General features: G+C 39.4%; 1 protein-coding gene across 1 annotated transcript in view; it reads right to left on the reverse strand.

The window, feature by feature from the left end:
• Positions 1 to 4999: 4999 nt before the first annotated feature.
• The window catches only part of LOC122546471 (potassium channel subfamily K member 3), a 94739-nt gene continuing 72395 nt past the window's right edge, over positions 5000 to 27343 (reverse strand). The window contains exon 2 of the mRNA XM_043685176.2: positions 5000 to 13592. Coding sequence (XP_043541111.1) covers positions 12748 to 13592 — 845 coding nt within the window. The 3' untranslated portion in view covers positions 5000 to 12747. The remainder of the gene's footprint in view (positions 13593 to 27343) is intronic.

Here is a 27343-nt window from a genome sequence, read left to right on the forward strand (position 1 = left end):
TTGAGTACATTCCTAAGTCAAATGAGGACATTGTATAATATAATATAAAATAGCCATTCATAAGTATGAGAAAACATTTGTATGTTGGATCTTTAAAATGAATATGATTAAGGGATCTCCTCTGTCAGTTCAAGAGTTTGTAAGTCAGATATTTGTAAATTGGGGACTGCCTGTATTTCTGGAAGTGCCTAAGGAAGCAAATGGTATAGAAAACAAGCTATGGAAATGGAAAAAAAATGTGATTATGAGTTGAATCATACAGTGATAGTGTTGTATTTCTGAGTTAGGTCAATCTTGCTGAAAGTATATTGCACTTAGCTTAAAACTGGCCCAGCAGTGTTTCACTAGTATACAGAGAGAAAATGCCATGCAACTTCATGAGGCACATTGACGACTTTTCTGCAGTATTTGAGCAACATGTGATAGATGAAATAAAATACTTTAAAATTGGCAATTAATCTTCAGGGGCTTTAAAATATATTTCTATCCATTCAGGCTATGTGAAATTTGCTGGCTTGGCCGGCATCTATTGCCCATTCCGAATTATTCTTAAGATGGTGGTGAGCTGCCTTCTCATACTCTTGCAGTCCATTTGGTATAGGTATCCCATAATATCATTAAGAAGAGAGAGTTCCAGGATTTTCACCCATGACACTGAAGGAAAAATGAAATATTTCTAAGTCAAGATGTTTCGTGACTTGGAGAGGAGCTTTCAGATGGTGGTGTTCCATGTATCTGATGCTCTTGTGTTTCTAGATGACTGTGGTCTTGAGTTTAGAAGATGCTGTTAAGAAACCTTGACGAATTTCTATAGGATTAAATGTAGAGTCATAGAGTTATACAGCACAGAAACAGATCCTTTGGTCCAACTTGTCTGTGCCAACCAGACATCCCAATCGGACCTCGGCCTATTGCCAGAATTTGGCCCATATTCCTCTAAACCCTTCCTATTTGTGTGACCCATCCAGATGCCTTTTAAATTTTGAAATTATATCCACCTGCACCTCTTCTTTGTCTAGCTTTTTCCATCCACACCTCCTCCATGGAGAAAAGTTGCCCCTCAGGTCATTTTTAAATCTTTCCCCTCTCACTTTAAACTTATGTCCTCTATTTTGGATTCCACCACCCTAAGAAAAAGACCTTGGCTATTCAGGCTATCCATGCTCCTCATGATTTTATAAACCTCTATAAGGTAAAGCCTTAGCCTTCGACACTCCAGGGAAAAGAGCCCCAGCCTATTCAGCATCTCCCCATAATTCAAACCCTCCCGTCCCAACAACATCCTTGTAAATCTTTTCTGCACCCTCTCTTGTTTAACATCATTCTTCTGATAGAGGGGCAACTAGAATTGTAAACAGTATTCCAAAAGGGGTCTCACCAATGTCCTGTACAACCATAACATGACGTCCCAATTCCTATAGTCAATGTTCTGACCAAACATCTTCTTCACCACCCTGTCTCTCTGTGACTCCACTTTCAAGGAACTTTGCACCTGCACCTCTAGGTGTCTTTGTTCGACAACACTTCCTCGGGTCCTACCATTAATTCTATAAGTCCTGCCCTGGCGTGCCTTACCAAAATGTAACATTGTGCATTTATCTTAATTAAACTCCATCTGCCAATCCTTGACTCATTGGCCCATCTGATTAAGGTCCTGTTGTACTCTGAGATAATCTTCACTATCAAGCAGAACAAGTTGGGAATGATTTTGGATCAACAATCTTACTTAGAACAGGTCAATCACATCACAATAAATAGGAACAGTTGCTTACAGAGAGAAGGTCCTGCAACCAATATAGAAAGAAAACAGGAATAAAACAGTTTGATTGGTATTGACACAGATTTGACCCAATACCTTTTATTTTCTATTTCAACTGAATATTATGCTATAGTGGAGGAATTCTGACAGCAAATAAAATATTAAAGAAGTATAAATTTAGGGAAAAGTGCAGCAAGCCTCCAGCCTTGGGTGATCCAGAAGATATTAAGTCAGTCATTTTAGTGATGACTTACATCTAAGTCTTCCAGATGGATATTCTGTTATAACAGGGATTATTATATTCTTTATAGACAAGAATAGAATTATATAGTAAAGAAGAAGCCTTTCAGCCCATCAGGTTTGTACCACCAAAAATATACTGCTACCTATACCAGTCCCATTTGCCCACGGTAGGCACATTGTCATTGTCATAACATTCAAGACTATGTTGGAATAAATGTGGTCCATTGACCTGGGAAGCCAAGTAAATAAAACAGGTAATTAAAAGTACCTTAGCTGCTGAAGCACCGGCACATGTGGAGGCAATAGATATGGGGCTGTCAAATTTTGACACAATGGATAATCTGGGAAAAAATCTCCATTGAATGTTATGTTGATAATCTTTCTCTTTGATGCAGCTTTCGTTCAATAAAGCCTATCACAGAGAAAAGGATGAGAATTGACCTTGCTCATGCAAAGCACATGTTGAAAAGAAATTACATTTCTATAGTAAAATAAGTTGGTCAAGTTACCAATTGTCAGGTTGTTTTATAAAGAGAAATGCATGCCCTAAAAAAAATTAGATGTCCTCAAATAAAGTGTATTGTGTTATGGTGAGAATGTGTAACATTTTATTGAAAGGATATGACTGAGCATTTCTTTCTTCAATCTACATGTAGAAAATGTATTTTAAAGAATAATTGTATTACGATGTGCATCGAGTCATTCAAAAGAGAATTCAATTGTTATGAAAAGGAAGAATATGCAACATTACAAATGGAGATGATGAGGAAAATGCATTTGGTGAGTTGTTCATTGTTAAAACCAATACAGATACAATGGCACAAAAATTTCCTTCTGTGCTGTAACAATTTGTGAAGAGCATTAAATGTAAAAGCCTTTATAATCTGCTATTATCTTCTCATCACTTATCATTAAGCTAAATAATCAATTCTTTATAATTAAATGTGCAGATTTTTCCTGTTTTTTTTGTTCTTTCATTAGACGTGGATTTCACTGAGAAGTCTGACATTTAATGCCATATTCCAATTGCTGTTGAGCTGATCAGCTGACTAGGTTGCTTAGGAGGGTGGTTCAGAGACAACAACTTAACTATGTGTCTGGAGTCACATGCAGGCCAGGCAATAGGCCAGGCCTTCCCTGCCTGGTAAATGGGAGGGTTTGTGGCAGCAGGTAGTTGGCAGCTGCAATATGTAAAACAAAATTATATGATATGAAGGGTATTCAACTGGCATTGTGGCAATCTCATTACAATCAGAGAAACCAAAGAAGAAAGGGAATGGAAAAGCAATTTTCTGCACTGTAGGACCTTTTGCACTTTTAAACCAAATAAAGTTATTTGCTGTTATCTTCTTTTTGTACATTGCAAACATCAATCAAATATGGTGCATAAAACCACCATAAAAGCATTATTGGCAAATATTTATCATTCTTTACAAACACATGATGTGCTGATGTAAATTATATTGAATGCACCATGATATCTGTTGCATGGCATGGCAATGTGAAGGAAATGATCCATAGTTTCTCTTGCCGAAGCAGAATTCATGTTTTCTATTAAAGCTAGTGCCTCTTTTAACAAAGTAAGAGTATTTTAATATGTAAGCCTGATTTTTAAGGAGTATTGTTCTGTAGCGTTCTCTTTGTTCTCAGTTTGCACCTCACTTCAAATATTTATTTCAGTCACCTCCAGCAGGATGTCAGCACCAAACACACCTTTCTCTCCTCACTACTGTCAACAACCTGCAGAGACCTTTCCCTCCAGAAACCTCCACTCCTCCATTACTCCTAACAATTCCTCACTCCCCAGTGCAAAATTCCCATGGAATTGCCGAGGTGTATCACATGTCCATTCACCTCCACTTTCCTCAATGTTCAAGGATCCAAACACACTTTCTATGTGAAGCAGAATTTTGCTTGTATTTTCTTCAATTTTGTCTACTGCACTCGCCGCTCTCAAGTGGTCTCCTTCACAGTGGCGAGGCTAGGCGCAGATTGGGTAACTGCTTTGTGGATCTCCCAGTTGATTGCCATTTCAACAAACCACCTTGCTCTTATGCTAACATTCTGCCCCGGGCCTGCTACGCTACTGCAACAAAGCCATAATGCAAACTCATTTTTCACTTAGGCACTTTATAGCTTCTAGGTATTGTACTGAATTCCACAACTTCAGAAACAGAGTGCACGTTATCTGTTCTCCATTTTTCTTATATTCTTCCTGCTCACACCAAGCCCCATCACCCTCACCCCCACCACCCAACAGTCTTGTCTGGATGCATTAATAATCATTTTCCAGCATTTTGGGGAAGTCCAGAACTAGGTGTCACATTCTAAGACTAAGAGGTAAGCCATTCAAGATTGAAATGAGGAAGAATTTCTTCATTCGGAGAGTTCTGAACTTGTGGAATTCTCTACCATAGAAAGTGTTAGGGCTAGTTCATTAGATATATTCCAGAGGGAACTAGACATGGCTGGTGTGGCGAAAGGGATCAAGGGTGTGGAGAAAAAGCAGGAATGGGATACTGAGATTGCACGATCAGCTGTGATCATATTGAATAGTGGTGCATGATCAAAGTGCCAAATGGCCTACCCCTGCACCTATTTTCTTGTTTCCATGTCTTGTTCACTTTGCTCTCACGTCCCTTTCACACCTTGATTTTCATCTATTTTACATCTCCTTTTTGTCTACACTGCCATTAACAACACTTTTGACTTTTGCATCGAATCTCTGAACCATCTGTTCTTTTCATCCGTCTGCCTCTGTCAAAAGTATAAAAGAAACTATTTTACAGTCCTTTTCGGTTCTGAAGAAGAAACATACTGGACTTGAAACATTAACTCTATTTTTCTCTCCACACATTCTGTCAGCCCTGCTGTATTTCTTCAGCATTCTCTGTGGCTGTTGTTGCCCAGTTATTGTTTAGATGCGTCCAAGTTTCTGTGATGTAGAATTAATAATAGGAGAAATTCAATTCATGAAAGGAGTCATTTGAAAACTGTTGAGCAAATTATTTTTATTAAACTAAGAATTTTATTTACAACAATGTATAGCACAAACCATCTTGGATATATTCAGAAACAGCACACACAAGGTTAGACACTCTAGCATGATCTGCAATGTTATGTACAACATAAAGGGAGACAATACTAAACATGTTTAATTTTCCCAGTACATCATCGAAATATGCTTCATAATAACAAATACTGTCAGAAAACAGATTGCCATTATTAGAAGGTATGAGCACTGGATTGCAAAAGCTCAGTAAACAACAACGAACATGAGCACTGTACACTTCTATACAACCAGAACATATTACAGCACAAAAGATGATCAGTCATCTCATTCATTTATGCTAACACTTTTCTGGGGTATCCCAACATTAAGCCCACTGATGTCTTCCATGCCCACAGCCCTGAGCCTTGCTGTACTTCAAGAAGTGTTGTCATATATGTCATTAATTATTTTACCACTTGCTGTTCATTATTGCTATTGTAATTTAGATGACCCCACACCCAGTTAGAAAGAGAAATACACTTGCATTCAAAATGACAGGTGTGGTTTATTGTGCCTCATTACACACGTTTTCAATCAATCATGCTTTAGGGCATTTTTCGAAACAGTACACAAGTTTAAAAGACCTTTCATGCAAAATTCATGCAAACTGTTCACCAACTGTAGCTCCTTTAGCATGAATTAATGCTTTAAATATGCAGAAGCAACTCACAGTGATGCACTGATAATTTGACATTTGTGAGTTCCTATATTTATATTCAACTATTCAGTAACGAGTTCACTGTACAAGATGATGTATAACTCAATTTGAATATACATTACAAGACATGCTGCTAATCAGCATGCTCTTTTAATAGTTGTGAGGTACCTTGACATTAATCAAAGGTGAGCCAATATTTGACTACAGAGGTACAAGAGAAAGTGGTGAAATGGTCACAAGGCTACCTGTTACACATGACTGTTCTGGCATTCACTTTAAGGGGGCGACAGTGAGGAGCTTCAGTCACTGGCAGCGCAAATCGTAAATTTAGGTCATGAAAATAATCTCATGGATGATGTGGACCCAGATTTGTGCTGTCAGTACTAAGGATTCTGCATTGGCAACTCTTAAATAAATCTCTGAAAATACAAATGTTACTTTATCTGCACATGCTGTTAACTTTAAGGACTTCAAAGACTGCCAAAAGATCAGCCAGTAGATATATTATTTACATTAAAATTGTGATGAACCAGTTAAACAGCAATAACTTTATTTTTAGCAGATATTGAACACTTACTTGTAAAGAGGCACTATTCTTCCCCAAACTCAGTTCCCCCTTCCTCCCTTCTATTCTTTCTGTTCATATATTCTTTTCCTCTTGATGTAGTATCTTTGTTGTCTGAGATTTGCTACACTTGGCTTATGCCATGATATCACAACACAGTAAGGTAAAGGTGCAGATCCCCCAGAACCATGTCAGCCAAAAGGGGGATTGAACCCACATTGTTGATGTTATTCTGCATCACACTTCAGCAATCTTAGCTCACTGATCCCTAACCTAATATTCAGAGTCTTAAAACTCAACATTATCACTACTGATGAATATACCTTGCCTTCTCTTTTACTATTATCAACCTTGGTTTCCTGATAAAAGTAAGATAATTCAAGGATACCAAACTCTAAGGCTGGAAAATTATAAATGTGTAAAAGAAACATATGTGTGCATGTACTGTATAACTTGTAGAAAAGGCAATTGGAGAGATAGTTAGATGTAATTGATTCTGAATAAGTCAATTTTCAAAGATCAGGCAGATATTTAATGTCTTTAAATGATTAACTTCTAGAAAAAACACTTTGCACCATTTCTCATGTCTGCTGCCCTAGTCATATATTGTGAACCTGGATTCTATAATTGCTTTATTTTTTCTCAAAAATACACTATGTTCCCTGCAGCTTTAACTGTTCATTTTTTTTTAATCAACACCAGTTTATAAATTCATATATTTACATTTGAAACTAAACTTTGCCATTTTCTCTTAAATTCTTAGTCTTACATTTTCTGACTTTTCAAACATATTATAAATCTTTTCAGCTCAGCACAATCGAAAACTTAATGTTTAACATATGTTTTAGTTGTTTAAATTTGATGTAAACAATTAAGTAAATAAAATGATCATTTTCTTAAACCAAACAAACACAAATAAATAGACACAGTAGATAGAAAACTACACTGATGATCACTTGATTTGTAATTAGATTTTAAAATTAACATATTATGAGTGCATTATTCAAGTGTAAACTTGAATCATTTAAAATTTTCATTTTATGTACACCAGAAATTTACAGTATGTGCCTAACAGTTTACTTGGAATGTAGTGTATGTATTTGTAACAAATTGTCCCTATTCAAGACAGTTGAGGCCTTCGGTGACAAGACTGCAAGTGTTGTTCCCAGACAGCTGCAAGATGGTTTATTTCTTAATCTTGCACTGAGTGTGGTGTACAAGGTGCCATATATGGTTATATGAGGAAAGATTTTTTCAGCATTAAAGAAAGGAATGCTTTGGTGAAGATTACATAACATAACACCTAACACAGGAAAGTAATAATCCACGTGCAATGTCCTCAGACAGCACTGGTTTTCTACCTGTACTTTATGATAACTATTCATAAGCATTAAACATGAAATGAAAATTGATGAAATGTGCAATTTATAGCAATTTTGAAAGATGAAAAATACATGCGTTCTCATACCTTGATTATTTGACTTTCGAGAGCATAATGTACCAAAATATTCTGGACTTAGAATCCCTTCAGTGTGGAAACAGGCCTTTCAGCCAACAAGTCCACAACGACCCTCCGAAGATTCTCCCACCCAAACCCATTACTCTATATTTACCCCTGACTAATGCACCTAACCTACACATCCCTGAAAACTATAGGCAATTTAGCATGATCAATTCACCTAACCTGCACATCTTTGGATTGTGGGAGGAAGCCCATGTAGACACAGGGAGAATATGCAAACTCCACACAGACAGTCACCCAAGGCTGGAATCAAATCCAAGTCCCTGGAGCTGTGAGGCATCAATGCTAACCACTGAGCCACCGTGCTGCCCTAACTTGGAACATTTTTTTTGTTCCCTGGCCATAAAGCAGGTACATGTTCCAACTGATTCACAGTTTTAATAAATGTTTAGTGGATCTGAAAACCCTGCTACAAGAAATGCATTAAAGAAATGCACCAAAAAAGAAATGCAATCCCACAGAATAAGATACTTATAATTTGACTTTGCAAGATAAGTCATGCAACAACAGTTGCAATTCAGTGCAAGCGGCAGACTGTCAGATGAAAACTATTTTTTCTGATTTAAATTCAAGAGATTAAGAACAAGACCTGTTTAAGGATGCAGGATGTACATGACTGTGATCCCAAATACGTTTAGGTCAATCACTGCTCATGCAGCTAAAAACTTCAAATCAACAAAGGATATCTTACTTATACAATGCATTCAATGTCTGGCTTTTAGTTTACATGCATATGTACAAAATACTGTTCCTCCTGATTTATATTTGTGAAACAGGGCATTGTGACGTATTGATTCTACCATTGAGTTGGTCCTCAAAATCTAGAAAATAGGTATGCAACACTGCAAGTCCCAGTGAGTACCAGAGACAGAAAGTTAAGAAATCATAAAAACATAAATGCTTTTATAATCTGCCACTGAGACAAAATCATACACTGTAACTTGGGAATGCCTCAAGAATATTTAAATCCACATTTTTGTGGTAGGAAGAGTAAGACTTTGCATTTTCTTGATGAGGCAAGTGTACAAATAAAGCTTGGATTGGAGAGAATATTGGTTTTGATTTTGACCTCAGGGCATGAAAGCAGTTTTCCAAAATATTTGGCATGTACAACACCATTGTGTGCACGTTTGTGCCAGCATTCATCTATAAGTATGAAGCAGTACCAATGATATTTAGGTGGGCTTTATGTATTCATTCCAAGATTGGACAAAGTCAGGACAGCATTGGCCTTGACAGTGGGATGAAAAGCCAGGTACAACCTTGACTTGGCCGTATGGGGAAGGCCAACTGTATTTTCTGGGCAGAAGTGGGTACTGCAGATGCTGGAGATTAGAGTCAAGATTAGAGTGGTGCTGGAAAAACACCCGATGAAGGGCTTTTGCCTGAAATGTCGATTTTCCTGCTCCTCGGATGCCAACTGTATTTTCTGTCCATCTAATAGCAAATTAGCTGGCATCAGGGCTTCTGTCATTTTAAGAGGTGAAACCCTGCCTTTAAGAGCTGCCGGACAATTGGGGGTTCTAGCAGAACCACCACAACTGAGAGGCTCTATCCTCATCAAGCCTTGGGGAAAGCTGCCAGATTTCGCCATGCAGTCTCCCAATGTGGTGGGGGACCCACTTGTCATTGGTGGAATGCAGGCAAAGGCATTGGCTGCACAAGTGACACAGTTTACCTCTGGTCGAGAAGGCCAGCCTTCACCTTCCTTACTGTTAGTAAATGCCCTGTCAGTGGGAAGACAACAGACACACCAACCTTGCCTTCTCTTCTGATTCTAACCCTGCTCTCCCCCATGTCCCACCCTGCTCCTACAAACTCCATGAAACAATCCCCAAATCCACAAAGATGTGCCATTTTTAAAAGTCTAGCCATTTACTATTGCAACCATCTGCAAATGCCACACTGAGAAGGCCAGTGTATTGTTTTCTCTTTTTTTTTAATGTGTATGTTAAACCTGATGAAACATTAAGTTTATTAATACTAAATGACTTGTTTATTACTAAATATTAGTGCGCTTGTTTCAATTTGCAAAGTAGTTGTTTAATTTCTTGATATTTGTAGAACATTTTTAGATTTATGCAAAGAAATAAGTTTAAAAAATGCTGGAAATGCACAAATACATTACAATCTGTATGTGATAGGAAAAGGCGGGCCAGAGTTCCAAAATTACAAAAATACCTAAATGATCTCATTTAACATGCAATTTCTGGACTTTTCATGCAAATAAACATATTGACCACACAAATAACTACCAAATAACCTAAATGCCGCCTAACAATAAATCAAGTCAACTAAAAGGGAAATTAGCACTGACTAACACTGACAGGGTCTCAATGCATTATCATCTATTTTTAGAGGCATTGTGGTAGAACTCAACCTTGAATGATCATGTACAATGGGATAACAGTGAGTCGGCAGGCCATTTTACATCTCTCTAACTTTAGTTTCTGCAAATTAAAGTTAAAATAGTCTACCAGCTCATGACCACCTACTTTACACTATTGTACAAAGTTTAGGTGAACTCCATTGATATTAGAAATCTTTATAGATAGTATAGAATAACAAACATAGAATAAAAAAATCTGTATCATTTGGAGGTCATGATTCTGTTAGCATAAATTACTGCATCTTAAAATTAAAATAGGTAATTTTTTAATTATTAAGTTTGCATTTTAAAGTTAACTATTACCAGCCTTTGACATTGAAGTCATTCCTATGGTTAGATTATAACTCTAACTGTTACCAAATGGGAAAAAATAATGAAGTAAGAAAATTATCAACCAGAAATTCTTCACTCTTCCTCAACATTTTGCAACCATATATTCCAATTTCCAGGCCAATTATATGCCATTATTAACTTTCAGAAAGCAGTGTATGCCCCCAGTGAGTTAGTCATGTTTACATGACCAAAAATAGTTGAACTAAATGAAGCTTTTCTTTTGCAGTGTCTGTGCTGCAGGGAGCTTCTTGGTTTATGAAGTTCAGATGTTCTGTCAGCAGCGTGAGGTTGGGAAATGACCCTTAATATTTTAAGACATGTAGCAACATACATGAGGCATCAACTGCCAAAGATCAGGTAAGATGGCATGGTGCAATTTCACAAATACCTTTATCTCAATATTCCAAAGTTTCAGTAATGAAAAAAAGATGAAAACTGATATAAAATGAGAAAATGCTGGTAATATATGGCAGATCTATCCATCTCTAAAATGCACTGGAAACAACATTAATCAGTCTTTTCTCTTTTGAACATCTGAGTATTTCCAGAAATTTCTGCTTTTAGTTTTCAAAGTCTTATTTTATCCCTACTGAGCAACAGCACATAGGGACTACGTATATATATATATAAAATATATATATATATCTTCAGATTGCAATATTATTTGACCCTGTGAATATCAACTGTTACAATATTATAATGACTGTATTTACAAATTATATTGGCAACAAGTATTCAGAAATGAGCACCATGGGTATTGAAATATTAGTCCCCCATTGTGTAACAAGGATGAATAATCAAACAAGTTAATCTAATCTGTAGTGGAAAATTATTGGGCAGAAAAACTAAGGAAAGTGGTATTCTTGACAAACTGGGGAAGCATTCAATCATGTTCAGGAAAAAAAAGAGAAGTCATTTTGATTGGAGTTGGACTGAACCAGTCAGCAATGAGTTATTATTTCATCTAATAATTTAAATGGTTAATACAATCTAATGGCAATTTACTAAGCTCAACCTTTGTTATATGAGGAAATTTGCAAAATGCTGTTGATTATATCACCTTGCTTCCTAAATTCACCTGCTCAATATTGTGCATTGAACGTGTAGCACATTGTAAAAACATAAAAAACATTATTCACTGAATTACTATTCCTATCAGCTATTCCAGCACTTTGATAGTTTCAATTCTTTTTTCCTCACTCTTTTCCCTCTTTCTTTCATGAACGTTTTGGCTACTTGATGTATGAAACAGGTTGTCATTATCTCTTTTCAGTGACCATTTTTCATCTTAAAGTCTTGACACGATGTCTCTGCCCTCTCAATGGAGAGGCTGGACTGCGCAGAGTGGCTGCTGAATCCTGGTTGAAAATTGGATCAGTGGAGGTGTTACTGCAGCCCAAGTATGTGGGCCTCTCTGCTGGTTAGTGCCATATTGCTCTTTATGAGGTACAGCAAATGATGCGCAAAATGCTGGTGCATTTCATATTGGGAGTTAAAATGGATCTTGTAAAATGCATAGCGCACTCTGCCATATTAGGAGTTAATTGGGAAAACATATGCTAAATGGTCAGATTTTCTGAGATATTAGGAATTAACTCTGTTTCAAATCAGTTACTCTCACACTGACTTTTGCCTTAAGTTCCTGACTCCTGCCACTTCTTGATTTCCAGGATTTATTCCAAGTTCCCACTCTCTGGTATTAAAAGTAAATATTTTGACACCAGCTTTGGCTTTGACAGATTTGAATATCCTGAACTGCATAACAACACTACTCATTTTCTGTGAGCAGTATTACCATTAAATAACATTACAAGCAATTTGAGACCTTTAAACCTGTTTACTATGGGTGATTCATTGAATCAGGGTATTTAATAAATACAGTTGACTCAGTGTCAAATCTTTATCCCAGGTGGTATTTAATTAGGACAAGGTGCAGTTTTCTAGGTCCATTTCCAGAGACAGGTGTTCTTTTAAAACAAAGTTTCCATCCTGTGTTTGCACATTATACAGCTTGTTTGCAGTTTTTTTTGTCAAACTTATGAGTTTTAATCTCAAAGCAAACGCCATAACTGATATGTTTTCATGCCACTTTTTTTTTGAATAAACATCTAGTGATTTTCACCAGGTGAGATATGAAACAAAATGGATGTGGATCGATCGACTTCCTAACTTCTAGACACTGTTAATTTTATACACAACGTCCATTAATTTCTGAATGAATCCTTATTACACAGAACTTCTTCTTTTCATTAGCCCTCTGACAGCAGACAAGCTGTGCAGTCCTGTAGACACGGAGCTAATCGTAGATCTGTGCAAATTACACACACAACCATTTGAAAAATTTTCAGGAAGCCTATTGGGAGATGCATCACTCTGTTCAATGCAAGTGTTGGATGTGGATATATCTCTGGGGATGATCATAGGAATTGAATAATGCAACTTTTCACGACTCTTATACCAGAGACATGAACACATGGAGTGAAAATGAAGAACCTCTGCATACATGTTGCGGAAGTTGCCAGAAGTTTCTGTTGTACGGATGGTACTTTGTCCATTTCTTATTAGCAAGGCTTTCTGCTCTGCATCTCGTTTTTCATCTTCTGCATTCATCGTCATGAACCTCAGAACTACCAGGTTGAGGAATGCTCCAATTACTGTGAGGCCTGTCAAAATGTAGACAAAGCTAAACGCCACATAGTGAGGGTTCTTTTGAAGAGCATCGTGCTTCTGTAGAGCCACATAATCCCCAAAACCGATGGTAGTGAGTGTGATGAAGCAATAGTAATAAGCATGGAAAAATGTCCAATCCTCATAATATGAGAATGCGGCAGCCCCAATACACAGGGTGCTAATGCAGGAGAAAAAGCCAATGATGACCATGTTTGCCATGGAGACTTCTGTTCGTTTCATCCTCAGGCACTTCTTGATTCTATGTAAGAGGTACTTGACAAATGTATTGATTCGCTCTCCCATGCTTTGAAACATGACCAGGGTGAGTGGGATCCCAAGCAGAGCATAAAACATACAGAAAATTTTCCCTCCATCAGTGCTGGGAGCAGCATGGCCATACCCTGCCAAAGAAAAATGTACATCATCATTCATTTGGTCTATGTGGGACACAATATCAATAAAGCACGTTTTATTAGAGTAATCAGGAAACATTGCATTAAAGAATCCAATTGCATGGCTGCTGCAAACCAGTCTTTTCAATAATATTAGATCAGATATATTTTCTCTAAAAATATCATTGAAAAATTTGGTGAATGTAATGCAGGGAGAACCCATTTTATTTACATGTCACATTCCTGCTAGCAGACAAAACAACTGACAGATTGAATAGATGCTAACTGCTACAGTTGGGAAGAGAAAAATACAGTGAACACTGGAGGTCTGGAAAAACCTCAGAAAATGCTGGAAATGCTCAGCAGGTCAACAGCATCTGAGGAGTCAGAAACAGAGTTAATGTATCAGGTCAATAACCTTTTATCAGAACTGTGAGTCCTTGAGATGAGAGGCTTTTTAAGCAAGACAGAGAAATAGGTGGAGGAAGAGGAATGAAGAAAGGGAATTCCTGTAAAAGGATGGAAGGCAGGCAAGGCTAATTGACAAAAGGAATGATAGTGCAAGGAAAAAGATACAGTAAAAAGACAAGTTAAAATAAACAAAAGTGGTGTAATTAAAAAGGTGTAAATGAGAAAAGCAGAATTCATACCAATAGCTGCCATCTAAAATAAGTGGACAGACAGTGAACTGATAAGACTGGAAAAAGCATCATTGAAAGATGCAGTGCTTTTTCTGGAATTTGAATTGAACATCATTGTAACATTGCAGCAGCCAAGGACAGGAAGATCAGACTGAAGTGGAGGAAAGAACTAAAATCGCAGGTAACCAAATGCTCAAGAATACAACTGTGGAATGAATGGAGATGTTCTGCAAAGCATTTGCAAAAGATATCTTCTATCCCCTACAGTCTCCCCTACAGTCTCCCCCACAATATGAGCAGTAAAGGCATGTTGATTGAAATACAAGCAAATCTCGATTCAAAAGGAAAAGGATTTGGGATTTGGCATGTGAAGGAAGGAGAGATGATCGGATTGAATCTGGTGGGGTGTTGGCTGGGACATAGATGTCTGGTTTGGGTGTTGGGGGCTGGTTCAAAGTCTGAGAGATGTAGTGGTCTTGGGTGAGGTGTAGTTAAGGTGAGGGGCAAGATAAGATTGGGGTATGGTGAATCGCACATTGCTGAATGTGGGAACATCACATACGGGGAAGCTTTCAAAACATTCCTCTTTATTCACCAAGACCAAAATCAAACAGAAATGAAATAAGCAGAGGCTGCATTTGTCTTCAGGAATAGAAATGATCTGCTTGCAAAATGCCTGCCAATATTTTTACAAGTAATGAATGATCTCATCTACAGGAATCAGGTGTCAATTAAACTCTGTCTGGCTCATAGCACTGAATGCTATTGCACTTTCTCATATTCCAGATGACATTTGCCCTTCTCAATGTCCTCATCTTCCTCCTCAGAACACTGCACCTCCTCTTCCAGCTCATCAGTCTCTATCAAGTAGGGAGAAAATTCTGCCCTATGATCTCAATACCCCACTCAGGATCATGCCCAACAATGGCTTGTAGCAGTGACAGCAGGAGGGTACCTCATCAGCATACAGCCTATTCTGAGAGATGGTAATGCCCAAGCAAGGATGCTTTTTTCAGTCGGTTCTTGGTGAGTGCATGTTGCTGGCAAGACCTGCATTTATTACCCATCCTAAATTACTCTTGACCCCAGGTAGTGGTCAGTCACCTCATGAATCTCGAGAGTCCATTTGGTATAGATATAGGATTTAGAGTAGGAATTCTAGGATTTTGCCTGAATTAAAATAAAAGTACAGCTGTATGGTTCCAAGTCAGGACGGTGTTTGGCTTGGAGAGAAGTTTGCAGGCTGGGGAGTTCTCATGCCGCTGGTGATCTTGCCCTGCATGGTAGCTCAGTTTGCCAGTTTTAATGGTGCCTTCAAAGGAGATTACTGCATTGCATGTTATAAATGGTAAACACTACTGCTACAGAGTGCTTGTGGTGAATGGAATTGATGTTTAAGATAATGGATGGTGCGCTGATCAAACGGATGATCCCGAAAATATTTTAAACAAATGATTTCGAAGATTGTTTATCATAGAACATAGAACAGTACAACACAGGAATTGGACCGTTCAGCCTACCATGTCTGTGCTGACCATTATGTTATTCTATACTAATCCCATCTGCCAGCACATTGCACATATCCCTCTAATCCCTGCCTGTTCATGTGTCCGTCTAAATGCCTCTTAAATATTGCTATTGTATCTGCTTCTCCACCTCCCCCAGCAGTACATTCCAGGTACCTATCACCCTCTGTGGAAGAAACTGCCTCACACATCTCCTTTAAAATTTTGAGGAGAAAGTGAGGTCTGCAGATGCTGGACATCAGAGCTGAAAATGTGTTGTTGGAATAACGCAGCAGGTCAGGCAGCATCCAGGGAACAGGAGAATCGATGTTTCGGGCATAAGCCCTTCTTCAGGAATTTCCCCTTCTGACCTTAAACTTATACCCCTACTATTTGACATTTCCACCCTGGGGAAAAGACTCAGACTCATGCCTCTCGTAATTTTATGTACTTTCATGAGGTTGCCTCTCAGTCTCCAACACTCTAATTAAAACAATTCCAATTTGTTCAACTTATGGCCACCGTGCCATAAGTTGGGCGGCACGGTGGCACAGTGGTTAGCACTGCTGCCTCACAGCGCCTGAGACCCGGGTTCAATTCCCGCCTCAGGCGACTGACTGTGTGGAGTTTGCACGTTCTCCCCGTGTCTGCGTGGGTTTCCTCCGGGTGCTCCGGTTTCCTCCCACAGTCCAAAAGATGTGCAGGGTCAGGTAAATTGGCCATGCTAAATTGCCCGTAGTGTTAGGTAAGGGGTAAATGTAGGGGTATGGGTGGGTTGCACTTCGGCGGGTCGGTGTGGACTTGTTGGGCCGAAGGGCCTGTTTCCACACTGTAATGTAATCTAATCTAATCCATTTAACTTATAATTATCCTTATAATTAATACACTCCAGTCCTGGTAAACCACTTTGCACCCTCTCCAATGCCTCTGCACCCTTCCTATAGTGCAGTGACCACAACTGTATGCAATACTCCAAATATGACCTAAGTAACGTTTTATACAGCTCCAACATATCGTTAATACTCAATGCCCCAACCACTGAAGGCAAACGTTTGCACCCAGCCTTTACCACCTTATCCACTTGTGTTACCATTTTCAGGGAGCTACGAACTTGCACACCAAGATCTGTCTGTTTCTTAATGCTCCTAAGGATCCTGCTGTTTACTGTATACACTAAATTAAAACCCAATTATGTTATTTAGGAAGATGTAAAAGATTGCATAGTAATATTTAAAAAGAGTGGGGATTTGTACCACTGACCAACCTTTTTTCCTTACCCAGTGTTATTAAAGAAAGAACTCACATTCATCTCATATGCTGCTTCTATTGTGCAAACATGTAACTGCAGGTCATAGGCTGCGAGATACTTTGGGCCAAACTAATGGACAATGTGAAAAGTGTCGTATAGATTCAAGTTCATTTGTTCTCTTGCCTGTGACAATTTATTGCATATAAATATTCAGATGTAGCAGAAACCATCAACGGGATCTTGATCAGATGGGCCAATGGGCTGAGGAGTGGCAGATGGAGTTTAATTTAGATAAATGTGAGGTGCTGCATTTTGGGAAAGTAAATCAGAGCAGGACTTATACACTTAATGGGTAAAGTCGTAGGGAGTGTTGCTGAACAAAGAGAGTCTGGAGTGCAGGTTCATAGCTCTTTTAAAGGAGAGTCGCGGGTAGATAGGATAGTGAAGAAGGCGTTTGGTATGCTTTCCTTTATTGGTCAGAGTATTGAGTACAGGAGTTGGGAGATCACATTGTGGTTGCACAGGACATTGGTTAGACCACTTTTGGAATACTGTGTGCAATTCTTATCGGAAGGATGTCGTGAAACTTGAAAGGGTTCAGAAAACATTTACAAGGATGTTGCCATGATTGGAGGATTTGAGCTATAGGAAAAGGCTGAATAGGCTGGGGCCGTTTTCCTTGTAGTGTCAGAGGCTGAGGGATGACCTTATAGAGTTTATAAAATTATGAAGGCACGAATAGGATATGATTTGGAGATGTCGGTGTTGGACTGGAGTGTACAAAGTTAAAAATCACACAACACCAGGTTATAGTGCAACAGGTTTAACTGGAAGCACTAGCTTTCAGAGCGACACTCCTTCATCAGGTGATTGTGGAGGGCTCGATCGTAACACAGAATTTATAGCAAAAATTTGCAGTGTGATGTAACTGAAATTATACGTTGAAAAATTGATTGTCTGTTAAGCCTTTCATCTGTTAGAATACAGTGATAGTTTCACTTCTTTCATGTGTAAATCACAAAACCCTTTTTTTTAAAGTTGCATTCTTGGGTTAGCTGTTAACAATGGTGATAGCTAGACAATATGTTGAAGGTGTTAGCCCCCTGTGTTCTCTGTCTATGACCTGATGTTTAGATTGATTCTAATCTAAAAAGTGAGATAACAGAGTTTTACATAAATTCATGAAGTTTTTGAGCTCAGAGTTCTATATGAATGTATGCAGTTTTTGAGCAAAGTGCAATGTAACTCTGCAAGTACAAATTCACCACACAAAATATATGTGTGCATGTGGGTCTTTGTCTGTGTGTGTGTCTATCTGGGGTGGGGGTTGTGAGTGTGAGAAAGTGTGTGTGCAATGAGTGCAGAGTGTCTTAAGTCTGTGAGGGGGGGCATGTGTGAGTGTGGGAGTGTGTGAGTCTCTAAGGGTGTGTGTGGGTGTCTGTGTGCACGTCTGTGTGTACATGTGTCTGTGTGTATGTGAGTGTGTGTGTGTGTAGGAATATCTGTGTGTGTGTGTGTGTGTGTAGTGCAATGGTGATTATCTGTAATGTGACATGAACCCAAGGTCCTGGTTGAGGCCCTCCCTATGGGTACCGAACTTAACTATCAGCCTCTGCTCGGTCACTTTCCTCTGCTGCCTGTCCCGAAGTCCACCTTGGAGGATGGTCACCCGAAGGTCCGAGGCTGAATGTCCTGGACCACTGAAGTGTTCCCCAACTGGGAGGGAACCCTCCTGTCTGTTGATTGTTGTGCGGTGCCCATTAATCCGTTGTCATAGCCTTGATGAATGGATGAATGGGCACCGCACAACAATCAACAGACAGGAGGGTTCCCTCCCAGTTGGGGAACACTTCAGTGGTCCAGGACATTCAGCCTCAGACCTTCGGGTGACCATCCTCCAAGGTGGACTTCGGGACAGGCAGCAGAGAAAAGTGGCCGAGCAGAGGCTGATAGCTAAGTTCGGTACCCATAGGGAGGGCCTCAACCGGGACCTTGGGTTCATGTCACATTACAGGTGATCACCATTGCACTACACACACACACAGATATTCCTACACACACACTCTCTCACATACACACAGACACAGGTACACATAGACGCGCACACAGACACCCACACACACCCTTAGAGACACACACACTCCCACACTCACACATGCACCCCCTCACAGACTTAATACACTCTGCATTCACTACACACACACATACACACACTTTCTCACACTCACAACCCCCACCCCAGACAGACACACACACACAGACAGACAAAGACCCACATGCACACATATATTTTGTGTGGTGAATTTGTACTTACAGAGTTACATTGCACTTTGCTCAACAACTGCATACATTCATGTAGAACTCTGAGCTCAAAAACTGCATGAATTTATGTAAAACTCTGTTATCTCACTTTTTAGATTAGAATCAATCTAAACATCAGGTCATAGAACAGAGAACACAGGGGGCTAACACCTTCAACATATTGTCTAGCTATCACCATTGTTAACAGCTAACCCGAGAATGCAACTTTAAAAAAAGGGCTTTGTGATTTACACATGAAAGAAGTGAAACTATCACTGTATTCTAACAGATGATTCTAGTAATGGAGAGGGATAAGTGTGCACTGTATGGCAAGAGTTATAGCTGGGGGCAGGGAAATTATGATGTGGTGAGGCACGACTTAGGATGCGTGGCTTGGAAAAGTAGGCTTCAAGGCAAGGACGCAATTGATATATGGAGCTTGTTCAAGGAGCAACTATTGAGTGTCCTTGATAAGTATGTACCTGTCAGGCAGGGAGGAAAGGGTCGTGTGAGGGAGCCGTGGTGTAATAAGGAATTGGAATCCCTTGTTAAATGGAAGAGGGCAGCCTATGTAAAGATGAGGCGTGAAGGTTAATTGGGGCGATTGAGAGTTATAAGGTAGCCAGGAAGGATCTGAAGAGAGAGCTAAGAGCAGCAAGGAGGGGACATGAAAAGTCCTTAGTTGGTAGGATTAGGGAAAACCCAAAGGTTTTCTATAGGTATGTCAGGAATAAAAGAATGACTAGGGTAGGAATAGGTCCAGTCAAGGATAGTAGTGGGAAGTTGCGTGTGGAGGCTGAAGAGATTGGGGAGACACTGAATGAATACTTTTCGTCAGTATTCACTCAGGAACAGGATATTGTTGCCGATGTGAATACTGAGTCACAATTAATTAGAATGGACAGCTTTGAGGTATGTAGGGAAGAGGTGTTGGAAATTCTGGAAAGGGTGAAAATAGATAAGTCCCCTGGGCCTAATTTATCCTAGGATTCTCTGGGAAGCAAGGGAGGAGATTGCAGAGCCATTGGCCTTGATTTTTATGTCCTCGTTGTCTACAGGAATAGTGCCAGAAAACTGGAGGATAGCAAATATGGTTCCCTTGTTCAAGAAGGGGAGTAGGGATAACCCTAGTAACTATAGGCTGGGGAGTCTCACTTCTGTTGTGGGCAAAGTCTTAGAGAGAATTATAAGGGATAGGATTTATGAACATCTGGAGAGGAATAATGTGATCAAGGAGAGTCAGCATGGTTTTGTGAAGGGCAGGTCATGCCTCACAAACCTTATTGAATTCTTTGAGACGGTGACTAAGGAGGTGGATGAGGGTAAAGCGGTAGATGTGGTGTATTTGGATTTTAGTAAGGTGTTTGATAAGGTTCCCCATGGTAGGCTACTGCAAAAAATACGGAGGTATGGCATTGAGGGTGAGTTGGAGGTTGGATTAGGAATTGGCTGGCTGGAAGAAGATAAAGGGTAGTAGTTGATGGTAAAGGTTCATCTTGGAGTGCAGTTACTAGCGGTGTTCCGCAAGGATCTGTTTTGGGACCATTGCTGTTTGTCATTTTTATAAATGACCTGGAATAGGGGCTAGAAGGTTGGGTGAGCAAGTTTGCAGATGATACGAAAGTTGGTGGAGTTGTTGACAGTGAGGAAGGATGTGTCAGGTTACAGCGGGATATAGATAAGCTGCAGAGCTGGGCAGAAAGGTGGCAAATGGAGTTCAATGTAGGTAAGTGTGAGGTGATTCACTTTGGTAAGAGTAATAAAAGGATGGGGTACTGGGCTAATGGTCGGATACTTGGTAGTGTGGATGAGCAGAGGGATCTTGGTGTCCATGTACACAGACCTCTGAAAGTTGCCACCCAGATAAATAGTGCAGTGAAGAAGGCATATGACGTATTGGCTTTTATTGGTAGAGGAATTGAGTTCCGGAGTCCTGAGGTCATGTTGCAGTTGTATAAGACTGTGGTGCGGCCGCATCTGGAGTATTGTGTGCAGTTTTGGTCGCCATACTATAGGAAGGATGTGGAGGCACTGGAACGGGTGCAGAGGAGGTTTACCAGGATGTTGCCTGGTATGGTAGGAATATCGTATGAGGAAAGGCTGAGGCACTTGGAGAAAAGAAGGCTTAGGGGTGACTTGATAGAGGTGTACAAGATGATTAGGGGTTTAGATAGGGTTGACCATGAGAACCTTTTTCCACGTATGGAGTCAGCTATTACGAGGGGGCATAGCTTTAAATTAAGGGGTGGTAGGTATAGGACAGATGTTAGGGGTAGATTCTTTACTCAGCGAGTCGTGAGTTCATGGAATCTCCTGCCAGTAGCAGTGGTGGACTCTCCCTCTTTATGGGCATTTAAACGGGCATTGGATAGGCATATGGAGGATAGTGGGCTAGTGTAGGTTAGGTGGGCTTGGATCGGTGCAACATCGAGGGCCAAAGGGCCTGTACTGCGTGGTTTTCTTCTATGTTCTATGTTCTATGTAAGGCTTAACAGACAATCAATTTTTCAATGTATAATTTCAGTTACACCACACTGCAAATTTTTGTATAAATTCTGTGTTACGATTGAGCCCTCCACAATCACCTGATGAAGGAGCGTCGCTCCGAAAGCTAGTGTGCTTCCAATTAAACCTGTTTGACTATAACCTGGTGTCGTGTGATTTTTAATGAATAGGATAAATAGACAAGGTCTTTTCCCTGGGGTGGGGAATCCAGAACTAGAGGGCATAGGTTTAGGGTGAGAAAGGAAAGATATAAAAGAGACCTAAGGGGCAACTGTTTCACACAGAGGATGGTATGTGTATGGAATGAGCTGCCAGAGGAAGTGATGGAAGCTGGTATAATTGCAACATTTAAGAGGCATCTGGGTGGGTATGTTAATAGGAAGGGATTGGAGGGATGTGGGCCAACTGCTGGCAAGTGGGACTAGATTAGGTTGGGATATGGTCGGCATGGGTGAGTTGGACTGAAGGGTCCATTTCCATGCTGTACATCTCTATGACTCTGACTCTATTGCCCATAAAATGTGGAGTATGAAAAACACAGCAGGTCAGACAGCATCGGAGGAGCAGGAGAGTGATGTTTCAGGTCAGGACCCTTCATCAAGACTGGGGAGGGGGAAGGGAGTTCAGAAATAAATTGGGGGGGGGTTGTAGGTAGGTGAGATGGTGATAGATGTGTGGAGGGAATTACTTATGAAAAGAAACAGTTTGCTTGGAGTTACTTCAAAAGCTTCTATGCTCTGAGCCAGAATTCTTTGAGATGACTGCTTGCATTGCAGTTATTTCCATCTATAAACTGTTGTAATGCCATCAAAATAAGTAAAACAATATTAAGTTATAAAATTATAGGGAAATAAACTAATAATCATTATTTGAGTAAAAACCCAGCTGTGGGCAATAATGTTCATTCCATAGGCAAGGAAGGACAGATAACACATGAGTTTTGAAATATATACTTACATCCACAATTCTACAATTAATAGCAATTTGCACAATTTGTACAAGTTATTTTATAAAGCAACATCATGAATGTCTAAGTTATATTACAAACAGATTGTGCCTTAATTCTCTTAAGTAGATATGGCAAATTTCTGCCTATCCATCTCAGCAAATGAGTGGTCGCTAACTTGAGAACTTGTATAATGAACACAATAAATTACATTTATTTGGAAACCCTGGATGGAGAGTGTATGGGTAATGAGTCACAGGGAAAAAATAAAATGATCACTTCACAGCTCAAAATGAATATAAGAAGAAGAAAGTCATTTCTAACATTTGTGTTGCTTTATTTCCATACTGTGACCAAACACAGCTTTTCTCAGATACAATTAAACCTATTTATCCAATAATGGATAAATAGTTTTTGACGTATAATGTATTGTGCACCAATATTCACAGCTCTCTCTTGTCTACTTGAATGATTTAAAAGTTGTATTTTAAAGCTGCAGTTTCAGGGAAAATATAGTTAGGCCAGGATACACAATAATAACCAAAGGGCAGCAATTGTGAAGGACAGTCAACTTAAGCCCATTGATACTGATGCAGGCAGTTTGTAATTGTTTTGCTACCTATTCATTTAAATAATGGCAGCATGATGACCATACCAAACACAGAGGTAAACAGCCACACCCTTGAGGATAGGTCACAAAATTATGGAAGACTAGCAACAGTTTAGGTTAGCCTGCACTGCTTAAAACCGACCTGCATTTCTTGAAGGGAGATGCATTTTGTCTGGAGCAGTGCTGAAAATAATTTTGAAAGTGGGTTTGACTCAGACTAGACATAAAGATGGCAAGAAAACAGATATCCAGATTTTCCAAAATTGAATTTGAGACCTGGTACAGGGGACAAAGAAAAGGAGATGCATACGTCATCCAAACAGGATGCCCAAATAGATATTACAAAGACACTGGGTCTAGTTAGTGCAAGGAGACCAAGGTCAAAGACCTGAATGTGACATCAATGACCTCATGGGTTTGAGTTTTTCAAAAGATGAGAGTAGGAGGCTAGCCAGAAGCACATTTGAACAATTGAATGTGGAGACGACAAAGATATGGATGTGGATGATTTCAGCAACAAATGGCCTGAGATGGGTAAGAAACAATCTATGTAATAGTGGTTGCAATAGGTGATCTTTATGGAAAAGATATGGGCTTACAAACTCAGCTGAGAACCAAATAGGATGCAACTGAACTCATTTAACCTGAACAGAGTGAGTGGTGAAGGTAAAGGGTAGTGACATTGTTTCCCCACTTCTGAAGAAGGGTCAAAAGAACTGTGAATGCTGTAAATCAGAAACATAAACAGAAATTGCTGGAAAGTCTCAGCAGCTCTGGCAGTATCTGCGTTAACTCTAATTTCTCTCCACAGATGCTGCCAGACCTGCTGAACGTCTCCAGCAATTTCTGTTTTTGTTTCTGAAGAAAGGTCATTGGACTCAAAACATTAATACCGCTTTCTCTCTACAGCTGCCATCGGACCTGCTGCACTTCTTCAGCAATTGCTGTTTTTGTTTCCGATTTCCAGCATCTGCAGTTCTTTATTTTATTTTGGTTTTCCCAGTTTTCACTGGGAGGAAATTGCAACTTGTGGGGTAGTTTGTTAGCATAGGAAATATGGCCAGATCAAAACAGCTATGGAGAAACAGTGTTAGATAACACTGGAGTAAATCAGGGACCCTGACAGCCATTACTTTGGATAATGTTGCCAACGAATAGCATGTAAATGAGCAATAGAAAGAGTCAAGTTTTGATCATTAGGAGATTGCAGACATAATAGTGTTGGGGCAGCAAACATGCTGTTTCTGCAGTTGTACATTTTATAACTGGATTGGAACCAAGCAAGGACATTATCATTAAGTTGGACAGCAGTGGAGTTGTATTAATTGAGGATGGGTTGTCAACTGTATCAAAAAGCTACAGAGCGACTGAGAAGGAGGGAATGCAGAGATTAAACCAATTTTGCTATTTTAAGTTTTACACAGCTATATAAAATTGATTCAATTACTTTGTGCCCTGTAGCCATGCCTAGAGCTTACCCATGGTTCATTCTCACATGGATCTTAAAGACAGAAACTTTTGTGTTCATGGCTTAATTTGAACCAAAGCCAAGTTTTTTTAAAAAATAAACAGACTTTAAAGATTTATTTTGAACCTTCACACAGGATTTCTTTCAAATGTGTGTGATTGTGTACAATTATGACACATTTATGCAAAAGCGACCTCTTTGTGTCCATTAGCCTGGAACCTAATAATTTATTACTAAAACATCACGGCAATTGGCCATGCATGTGATGAAAGGAACAGGCTGAGTTCAGCAGTGTCATGCTGACCATTTACATGACAACATTCTATTAATTGGGAGGCAATAATAAGTAACAATATATTTTCATGTATAATGTAATATATTGCAATTTATATTGCATTTAAATGCAATATGCCTTTCTATAGTATATAGATATAATTGTACTAATGATAAATATGGTAATTATGCATCCAAAAGAAACTAATATTGTAATTGTTATTGTAAGGAAATATATACATCTATATTATGCTGAAATTGTACTTTTAGATACTCATGAATTGATTTTTGTATAAAATGCTGAGAGAAATCAGGATTGAGGAATGGATGATTTTCATTTTACACCCATAGCAACCTCAAGTCCATCCAAGACAGGTTACACCAGCTTTACAGGAATAGAGGTCTAAATATTTTTAAGAGCAGGAACTAAGTCATTAGATTAACCTCCTGATACTTCTATTTCCTTGTCAAAAGATAAATTTAATTGTATTTTGAACCCATTATCTTTGACTATTTGAACAGCATTCTAGGATAACTGTTTTCGCAACTCACATAGATGCAGTTGTTTTCTATTGGTAAGGAAGGTTTTATTATCTGCCTTTCTGTTGATGTCCATGCTTCCTCATAAATTTCTGATTTTTATCTTGAGCTTGTGTATTATTTAAAGCAGTTACATGCACAAAAGAGACTGGTTTCTAGTTTGACAATTAAGACTTTTAATGACATCTCAAAAAGCTGATAGCATTGTGAAAAGTTGCTGGCTACTGCGTTGACAGTGTTGATTTAATCCCAAAGAAAGCAATTAAGGACTAACTCCAGGATCAGAGTCTCTGAATGTGGAGACCTCACTTCAGTAGGTGCATTCAGGAATTGGTAGACCCTATAGTTGTGATCTTCTTTTCATTAACTTTAACAAATGGGAAATCACAGAGCAGCTGTGATGTGCCCGACATGAGTGACACTTCCTGCTGCAAGCACTGAATCACAGAATCATCCCTTTAATTTTAAGGACTGCTGGAGAGTAAACCTTTTCGCTTGATTTGGAAGACCATGTTTTGAGTTTGATTACATTACAGTGTGGAAACAGGCCCTTCGGCCCAACAAGTCCACACCGACCCGCCGAAGCGCAACCCACCCATGCCCCTACACCTAACATTACGGGCAATTTTAGCATGGCCAATTCACCTGACCCTGCACATTTTTTGGACTGTGGGAGGAAACCGGAGCACCCGGAGAAAACCCACACAGACATGGGGAGAACGTGTAAACTCCACACAGTCAGTCGCCTGAGGCGGGAATTGAACCCGGGTCTCTGGCGCTGTGAGGCAGCAGTGCTAACCACTGTGCCACCGTGCCGCCCACGGTGGCACAGTGATAAAATTGACATTTTATCAAATGTACAATCTTTAATATTACCAGCAATTTTGTTAGGATACATACATCTATACGAAAATGCTCATTCATGCTTCCAGATTTAAATGATTTCAACTAACTTTAAAAATAAAAATGCTACAGGAATTCAGCAGGTCTTGTCAGCATTTGTGGAGAGAGAAAGAAAACAGAAGTAATCTGTGGAGAGAAATCAGAGTTAACGCAGATACAGTTCTTTTGACCCTTCTTCAGAAGTGGGGAAACAATGTCACTACCCTTTGCCTTCACTACTCACTCTGTTCAAATTAAATGAGTTCAATTGCATCCTATTTGGTTCTCAGCTGAGTTTGTAAGCCCAAATCTTTTCCATAACGATCATCTATTGCAACCACTATTACATAGGTTGTTTCTTACCCATCTCAGGCCATTTGTTGCTGAAGTCATCCACATCCATATCTTTGTCGTCTCCATATTCAATTGTACAAATGTGCTTCTGGCTAGCCTCCTACTCTCATCTTTTGAAAAACTCAAACCCATCCAAAACTCTGCTGTAACCCATCTCAACCTAAATTTCATTCAAATGTCAAACATTTGCCCATTCAACTACTTTAGCTTTCTGACCCCAATAAGTCAATTTAAATTCTGATCCTTATTTTCACACTCTTTCATGATCTTGCACCCCCTGCCTAACACCATCACTCTAACATTTTCTAGCCATTTTCCATTCCTGCAACAATGATGCCTTGCACAACCCTATGCCTTACATTCCACTAGTGGCAGCCATGACTTCAATCTGCTAAGCTCTAAATCTCTCTGTGCTCTCTCTCTCTCTCACTTTTTCTCTCTCTCCCTGCTTTCATCTCTTCCCTTGACTTTCCTTAAAAACTATCC

Source organism: Chiloscyllium plagiosum, unplaced genomic scaffold (genome assembly GCF_037043375.1).
Source record: "Chiloscyllium plagiosum isolate Xiang-an unplaced genomic scaffold, Cpla_swu_hap1 HiC_scaffold_3, whole genome shotgun sequence".
NCBI classification, from domain to species: domain Eukaryota; kingdom Metazoa; phylum Chordata; class Chondrichthyes; order Orectolobiformes; family Hemiscylliidae; genus Chiloscyllium; species Chiloscyllium plagiosum.